Source organism: Ailuropoda melanoleuca, chromosome 12 (genome assembly GCF_002007445.2).
Source record: "Ailuropoda melanoleuca isolate Jingjing chromosome 12, ASM200744v2, whole genome shotgun sequence".
Taxonomy (NCBI): domain Eukaryota; kingdom Metazoa; phylum Chordata; class Mammalia; order Carnivora; family Ursidae; genus Ailuropoda; species Ailuropoda melanoleuca.
The window spans coordinates 25,549,571-25,558,592 of record NC_048229.1 but is presented as its reverse complement, the minus strand read 5'-3'; the positions used below and the strand labels follow the sequence as shown (position 1 = coordinate 25,558,592).

At 47.1% G+C, this 9,022-nt stretch overlaps 2 protein-coding genes across 3 annotated transcripts in view; one reads left to right on the top strand and one right to left on the bottom strand.

Annotated features, from left to right (window-relative positions):
- The window catches only part of LOC100467934 (olfactory receptor 5), a 19,326-nt gene that overhangs the window by 9,676 nt on the left and 628 nt on the right, over positions 1-9,022 (bottom strand). The window lies entirely within an intron of this gene.
- On the top strand, positions 6,191-7,721 carry LOC100468433 (olfactory receptor 5). The gene has a single exon (XM_034639539.1). The coding sequence runs from the start codon at positions 6,431-6,433 to the stop codon at positions 7,367-7,369; it is 939 nt and encodes a 312-aa protein (XP_034495430.1). The 5' UTR covers positions 6,191-6,430; the 3' UTR covers positions 7,370-7,721.

Here is a 9,022-nt window from a genome sequence, read left to right as displayed (position 1 = left end):
ATGACCCAGCCATTGCACTACTGGGTATTTACCCCAAAGATACAGACATAGTGAAGAGAAGGGCCATAATCACCCCAATGTTCATAGCAGCATTGTCCACAATAGTTAAATTGTGGAAGGAGCTGAGATGCCCTTCAACAGGTGACTGGATTAAGAAGATGTAGGGGTGCCTGGGTGGCTCAGTCATTAAGCGACTGCCTTCGGCTCAGGGCATGATCCTGGCGTTATGGGATCGAGTCCCACATCGGGCTCCTCCGCTGGGAGCCTGCTTCTTCCTCTCCCACTCCCCTGCTGNCCACTCCCCTGCTGTGTTCCCTCTCTCGCTGGCTGTCTCTCTGTCACATAAATAAATAAAATCTTTTTTAAAAAAAAAGATGTGGTCCATATATACAATGGAATATTACTCAGCCATCAAAAAGAATGATTTCACAACATTTGCAGCAACATGGATGGGACTGAAGGTGATAATGCTAAGTGAAATAAGTCAAGCAGAGAAAGACAATTATATGGTTTCACTTATTTGTGGAACAAAAAGAATAGCATGGAGGACATTAGGAGGAGAAAGGGAAAAATGAAGGGCGGGGGGATTAGAGGACCAGAACAATGAGAGACTCTGGACTTCTGGAAACAAACTGAGGGTTTCAGAGGGGAGGGGGGATGGGTTAGCCCAGTGATGGGTATTAAGCAGGGCATGTATTGCATGGTGCACTGGGTGTTATACGCAAGTAATGAGTCATGGAACACTACATCAAAAGCTAATGAAGTACTCTATGATGACTAACATAACATAATAAAAAATACTTTGGCAGTATGGTTAACACATTTGTAAATTCAATTTAAAAAACAGCTCTCCATTTTATTCAGATGGGAAAAATTGTAAACCTATTTGTGACTTAAGACTTTATTGTGCAAGGGGGGCGCCTGGGTGGCACAGTGGTTAAGCGTCTGCCTTCGGCTCAGGGCGTGATCCCGGCGTTATGGGATCGAGCCCCACATCGGGCTCCTCTGCTGTGAGCCTGCTTCTTCCTCTCCCACTCCCCCTGCTTGTGTTCCCTCTCTCGCTGGCTGTCTCTATCGCTGTCAAATAAATAAATAAAATCTTTAAAAAAAAAAGACTTTATTGTGGAAGGAGCTGAGATGCCCTTCAACAGATGAGTGGATTAAGATGTGGTCCATATATACAATGGAATATTACTCAGCCATCAGAAATAACGATTACCCAACATTTGCAGCAACATGGACGGGACTGGAGGAGATTATGCTAAGCGAAATAAGTCAAGCAGAGAAAGACAATTATCATATGGTTTCACTCATTTATGAAACATAAGAAATAGGGGCGCCTGGGTGGCACAGCAGTTAGGCGTCTGCCTTCGGCTCAGGGCGTGATCCCGGCGTTACGGGATCGAGCCCCACATCAGGCTCCTCTGCTGGGAGCCGGCTTCTTCCTCTCCCACTCCCTGCTTGTGTCCCCTCTCTCACTGACTGTCTCTATCTCTGTCAAATAAATAAATAAAATCTTTAAAAAAAAAAAGAAATAGCAGGGAGATCAGTAGGAGAGGAAGAGAAGAATGAAGGGGGTGTAAACAGAAGGGGGAATGAGCCATGAGAGACTGTGGACTCTGGGAAACAAACTGAGGGCTTCAGAGGGGAGGGGTTGGAGGATTGGGATAGGCCGGCGATGGGTATTAAGGCGATGCATAATGCATGGTGCACTGGGTGTTATAAGCAAATAATGAATCATGGAACACTACATCAGAAATCAGCAATGTACTGTATGGTGACTAACATAACATAATAAAAAATTATTATAAAAAAAGACTTTATGAGAACTGAGACACTGGGTTGTTTTTTTTTTTAAAGATTCCATTTATTTATTTTGACAGAGAGAGACAGCCAGCGAGAGAGGGAACACAAGCAGGGGGAGTGGGAGAGGAAGAAGCAGGCTCCCAGCCGCGGAGCCTGATGTGGGGCTCGATCCCAGAACGCCGGGACCACGCCCTGAGCCGAAGGCAGGCGCTTAACGACTGTGCCACCCAGGTGCCCCGACATTGGTTTTTTTTAAACAAACATCTATTTATTAATGTTTGGGACACTGAAATTACAACACAAGAGAAGAGTCTGCAATCAATAAAGATTTTGGAAAAAAATGTCAGATCCTACATGAAATTTCCCAGCCCCTGCTTCTAGGAGTGACTATTCTGCCATCAAACCCCGCCCTGCCTGCTGTTTTCCTCCTCCTTGCTGACCACCTCCGTGTTAGAATGGGTCACATTACTAGGTGAGCCCTGAAATCCAGTTTGGAGGTCAGACCAAAGGATAGTGTCACGGCACACACGCAAACATGTGCAGCTGCTCTCACACAGAGAGGCAGCAGGGTCTGGAGGAGAGATCGCTGGCTTCAGAATCAGATCCAGGTCTGATCGCTGATGTGCCACTGACGACCTGTGTGACCTTGCCCAGGTTCCTTTGCCTGTCTTCCCTTTAATTCCTCCTGTGCCAATACAAAGTGTCACACTTCACTCGCAGTCACAACCCAGACTGATGGAAGAGTGTTCGTACCATAAAGATGATACCTGTATTTGGATGGCATTTCTCATGTGCCAGAAACTTGGTACAGGGTGACCCCATAAGTACTTAAGCTCTTCCCAGCATGCCTGTTCCATGAAGTTCTATGGAGACGTACACGTTGTGCAAAATCTGAGAGCGATTTGGTAAAGAGCTAGTATTCAGAGCCAGGTCCAGCTGACTCTTGTTTTTTATTTAGTGTTTTTATCTGAGTACAGTTGACACACAATCTTACGTTAGTGGCAGGTACACCATGTAGAGATTCAACTTCTCTGTACGGTTCGCTGTGTTCAAAACTGTAGCTACGGTCTGTCCACCAGACAACGCTAGTACCACATCAGTGACTGTATTCCCCGGGCTGTGCCTTTTATTCCCGTAACTTATTCATTCCATAACGGGAAGCCTGCGGCTCCCGCTCCCCTTCACCCCTTTAGCCCACCCCCACGCCCCTCCCCTCTGTCAACCACCAGTTTGTTCTCTGTACTTATAGGTCTGCTTCTGCTTTAGTCAGACAGGCTAAGTCACTTGTCCACGTCGAGCCGATAAGAATCGGGTAGGAAACTCCTGGAGGGGGGGCATATCTTGTTTGCCTCCGTATCCCCACTGTGCCTAGCACACTACATTGCTGGTGCTTGATAAATGCTTATGGGATGAGACACAAACCCTGAATAGTCACTGTGCACTCTGATTCCGGGCTGGAGAATTCCAAAGTGACCTTTGAAATTAAATTGATTGGTTCTTATGTAAGATAAGCAAAAAACAAAACAAAACCAAACCTCTTGGCATCTAAGGTGCCTGGCTGTGACGTCTGACCCTTGGGATACTTCACAGCACAGGTAAGTGTGGTACAGGGACAAAGAGAGGGATTATTAACAGAAGCGGGAGCACAGAGAAAATGGATCAGGGAAGAGAAGAATCTGACGGGGGTGGACACGAGGAGGAGAGGTCAGTGGGGGAGTTCTTGTTCAGCACCAGCGGGAGCTCTGCCACCCCCTCCACTGGATGGGCTTGGCTGGAGTCCCACCCAGGACCACAGCAAGCTTCCTGGGTGCGGGGATGCCGTGGGCAGAAGGGGGGGTGCCTGTGTCAGGACTGGACAGAGCTCCGACCACTACTGGACCGAACCGAACAGACCTCACCTGAGCAGTGAGTGTATTCGCCTCGTTGCTGCATTCGATCATCTGAGGTTAGAAGCGTCGTCAGGGGAACTGAGACCCCACGTGGTGAAGGACCCAGGCGACTCTGGGTCCAAGGAGCAGACCCTCACCTGAGTCAAACTGCAGGGAGCACCACCTCCATCACCGACTGACGTAAGCTGAGCAATGCCTCATACTTTCTATGCCTCTGATTCTTTATCAGTAAAATGGGGCTGAAACAGCTTTCTTCACAGGTGAATGGCACGGTGAAATTGGATCCGACCTACAGACTCTTTGTCCGGGATCCCAAGACGGTGTAGCTGCAGCCACTTGACATCTGGTATTTTGGGAAACTCAAATCCATTTTTGAAAAGATTTTTATCTACTTATTTGACAGAGAGAGAGCGAGAGGGGGGAGCAGCAGAGGGAGAGAGAGAAGCAGACTCCCAGCTGAGCAGGGAGCCCGATGCGGGACTCGATCCCAGGACCCTGGGATCATGACCTGAGCCAAATGCAGACGCTTAACAAACTGAGCCACCCAGGCGCCCCTCAAATCCATTTTAACTAGGAAATCATGACATCAACCACAACCCTTCACCTGTCTAGGTGTTCAGTTCCCTCCCATAAAAAACGAGGCTGTCAAACAGTACCTTCAAATGGTCCTTCCAGTCCTAACTTTCCCTTCTTAGATTAGAAGGATAATTTTCTTTTTCTCTTTGCCAATGTGTTTCCAAACAAGTAAACTGAAAATATTACCCCAAATTCCATGAGTCATGGGGTCAGCCGACCTGGGAAGCTGAGTCTGTATTTTACTACTTACTGCTGGGAGGCCTCGGGGAAACAAACAGACTCTTGGATCCGTAGTTTTCACATCGTAAGATGTGATCATTGATGATTCCTTCTCAGTGTTGTGAGGGGGATAAAATAAAAGCAAAGATCGCCTGACACAACATTCGGCATTTGGTAGATGTTGATCAATGCCAGTGTTCCCTCTGCACTCAGAACCCCAGGATTTATTTGTGAGCTGACTAGGGCTCAGAGACGTAAGTGACTGGCTCAGAGACCTCTTAGGGAGGAAGGGGCATGTCCAGGATTCAGAGGTATGACCGTTTCATTCTGAAGGAGATCCCTGTAAAAGGCAGGAGCCAGAGTAGGACTGAAGCAAGCGTCATCTGTGCCGTGTAGTTGGGATAGACATAGCAGCTCGGCCGTGCCAGGGGAGGTTCCGGGACAGAATGGACTCGAGTAGCTCTCAAACAGACCAGGGGCATGTGTCACAAACATTGCAGCCTCATACAGGGCACTGGTAGGAGGCAAAATCAGGCAGAACTGGTTTGGGGAAAAAAAAAATCCCAGTGTCCTCACTGTGCTCATAGCCTCTGAGAACCTGAGCAATCTTCGGAGAAGGCACTGCTCATTAACATTCTGGACTAGATGGTGACATTCCCCTGTTTGGGAACAATGCCCATTTCCTGCTTTGAACCAGAAGGAAAACCTTCCGTTTGTTGTGATATGTAACGTGGACAACAGCAATACAGAAAGCGAAAGTAGTAAGATGAAAAAAGAAATGGCTACCTTCCTCTTGTATATTTGAGGATGGGGTCTTAAAAGGTCTCACTGCCTGTTCCATTCCCCTGGGGTTAGTGTTTTCTTCCGTGGCCTCCCTGGACTCATCGTCCCTGGGGCTGGGGGTCTGGTCATCGTCTGGTTCTCAGCACCTGCTGGGGAGTGTGATGCCTGAAATTCCACGTCTGGTCCTCCGTGCTTCGAATAAGCATGTGGAGAACCTATGATGTACTGGGCCGTGCACTCCTTTGCTAGGTTCTGAGGTGAGAGCTCTGAGTGAGATGGACTCCGTCTCTTTCTCAAGAGGCTCACAATCCAGTTGGAGAGAGAATGCATAACTGAACAAACATGCAAGTAATTTCATTCATTCATTCATTTAAATCCCAGTAGTATTAACACCCAGTGTTATATTTGTGTCAGGCATACGATTAATTGGTTCAACACTTCTATACATTGCTCAGCGATCACCACAAGCGCTCTCCTTAATTCCCTTCACCTATTTCTCCCGTCCCCCCACTCTCCTCTGACAACCACCAGTTTTTGCAAGTAATTTAAAATGAATAAAATGAATAACAATCACGGTGGAAGGAAGTAATGGGTTGCAGGACAAAGAATAATGACACAGGATAGGGGATTTTGATAGGGGATTGTCTAAGGATAAGACATCAAGAAACTTGTGCCAAGGATGTCAAGGATTCCCAGAAATGGGAAAAGCAAGAATGGGGAGAAGGCTGTTTCAGAAAGAAGGGACTTTGTATGGGAATTATTTAAGGCTGGAAGGACCTCGGAGCATTTGAGAAGGTAAAAGGGCACCCATGGGGCCCCAGCGGGTGTGAGAAAAGTAGCCATGACATGAATTAAAACTGAAGTAACTGGCAAGGATCAGAAAATTGGGGCTTGAGAGCCATGACAGGACACATGATGTTTATTCTAAGGATAATGGGGATGTGTCAAGGGCTTTAAGCCGAGGAGTAACCCTATATGAGCTATGATTTTGAAAGACCCCACCAGCAGCTGTGCAGAAATGGAGCAAGAATGGAGGCAGAGAATCCAGACACGAGTTTATTTCATTTACTCAGGTGATATAATGGCTTGGATCTACAGAAAGGCAAGATGTAAAGAGAAGGGTGTGCAAAATATATTGTAGATGTATTTGTTCTTAGATGGAGAAGTCCCTGGAGACAGGCAACATGACCAGAGTCCAGGAGTTTGTCTTGCTGGGCTTGTCCACCAGGCTGGGCATGAGGGATGTCCTGTTTGCCATCTTCCTGACCCTCTACCTGCTGACCCTCGTGGAGAACACGGTCATCATCTATCTCACCTGCAGTCACAGCGAGCTCCGCAAACCCATGTACTTCTTCCTGGGCAACCTGAGCTGCCTGGAGATGTGCTACGTGTCAGTGACCATGCCCAGCCTGCTCGTGGGGCTGTGGACTGGACCCTTCCATGTGCCCTTCACAGCCTGCATGACCCAGCTCTTCTTCTTTATAGTCCTCATCTGCACGGAGTGCACCCTCCTGGCCTCCATGGCCTATGACCGCTACGTGGCCATCTGCCGCCCACTCCACTACCCACTGCTCATGAGGCCCCAGGTCTGCCTGGGCTTGGCCTTGTCCTCATGGCTTGGGGGACTTCTGGTCTCCGTGGCTAAAACAACATGCATTGCCAGTCTGTCGTACTGCGGCCCCAACGTCCTCAACCAATTTTTCTGTGATGTCTCTCCTCTGCTAAACCTGTCCTGCACTCACGTGGCCCTGACTGAGCTGGTGGACTTCATCTCTGCCATCGTCATCTTCTGTGGAACACTGTTGGTAGCGCTGGCCTCCTACTCAGGCATCGGGGTGGCCGTGCTCCGCATGCCGTCGGCCGCTGCCCGGCGCAAGGCCTTTTCCACCTGCGCCTCCCACCTGATGGTGGTGGGCATCTTCTACTCAGCAGCCCTCTTCATCTACTGCCGTCCCAGCCGCATCAAATCCATGGACCTCAACAAGGTGCTGTCAGTCATCTACACAGTGGTCACGCCCATGTGCAACCCCGTCATCTACTGCCTGCGGAACAGGGAGGTCCATGTGGTGCTTCGGAAAACTCTCCACTGGCCTTGACTGCAGTCTTGGATCATTGGACCTCTTGTCTCCTGATTGAAGATCTGCCATGGCCACGAAATTCCAACCATGACACCGAAAGGCAAAAGAACAACTGAAGGAATATTGTTCCCATCTAATAAACAATGAGTTCATTTCAATCAAGAACAAAATCTGAATTACCCATGGGAAAAGTGACCAATGTCTATGAGAAAGCAAGTCATCAAAGATGAATGATAAGGGACTGGTAACTCACATGACAGCATGGTCCACTTTATTAGTAAACCAAGAAATGCAAATTTAACAACCCCATCATTTGATTCCTAGAATGACAAACACTTACCAAGTGTTTCTGTATGTTCCCACAAGTAGAGATAGATAATAGATACAGAGATATTCATAGCATCTTTGTAATGAAAAAATCAGAAACAACCTGATACCCATCCAAAATGGGATGGATTAAGTAATTATATTCGTTCTGAGATAAACATTGGGGCTACTAAATAAAAGGAAATAGATTTATATCTTTGCCATGGTGATATGGGCCGATACACATATGCTAAATAAATTTAAGACAGGGCTTTCATGTCAATCCCTTCCCTATCCCTTTGCTACTAGCTACTACCTATCCATATTCTTCTTAGAAAGATTTTATTATTTAGTTATTTATTTACTTATTTATTTATTTGCGAGAGAGTGCATGCACTTGTGAGCGGGGGGAGGGGCAGAGGGAGAGAGAGACAGAGACTCAAGCGACTCCCTGCTGAGTGCGGAGCCCGACCTCACCACCTGAGGCCATAACTCCAGGGCAGGTCAAGAGTTGGATGCTTAACCAACTGAGTCACCCAGGCATCCAGCCTATCTGCATTCTTAATTGTGCTTTTTTAAAAAAGATTTTATTTATTTATTTGAGAGAGAGAGCACAAATAGCGGGGAGGGACAGAGGGAGAGGGAGAAGCTGATTCCACACTGAGCAGGGAGCCCGACACGGAGCCGCAGCCCGGACCCCAGGACCACGACCTGAGTTGAAGGCAGATGCTTAACCAACTGAGACACCCAGGAGCCCAAATAGTTTTAATAAAGAGAAGCTTTCAACTTTGGTGAAGTCTAGATTAACAGTATTTAAATTTACAGTTATTACTTTTACATCCTAACAAAATTTGCCATTTCCCGATTACATAAAACCATCTCCTAGATAGTTTGTACTTTTAGCTTTCTAATTGGTGTGTATGATGCCACTCAAAACGTGTGTGTGTGTGTGTGTGTGTGTGTGTGTCTGTGGTAGAAGTTGAGCTTTATTTTTTCCATACATAATCCAGCATTACCAAAATGATAGTTGGAAAGACCCTCCCATTAAATTGTGTTGCAATTTTGTCAAAAATCAGATGGAGCCTAAAAAGGTGGCTCTTGGGGCGCCTGGGTGGCACAGCGGTTCAGCGTCTGCCTTCGGCTCAGGGCGTGATCCCGGCGTTGTGGGATCGAGCCCCACATCAGGCTCCTCTGCTATGAGCCTGCTTCTTCCTCTCCCACTCCCCCTGCTTGTGTTCCCTCTCTCACTGGCTGTCTCTAACTCTGTCGAATAAATAAATTAAATCTTTAAAAAAAAAAGGTGGCTCTTTTTCTTTTTTTGAAATATTTTATTTAAATTCAATTTAGTTAACATGTAATATAGTA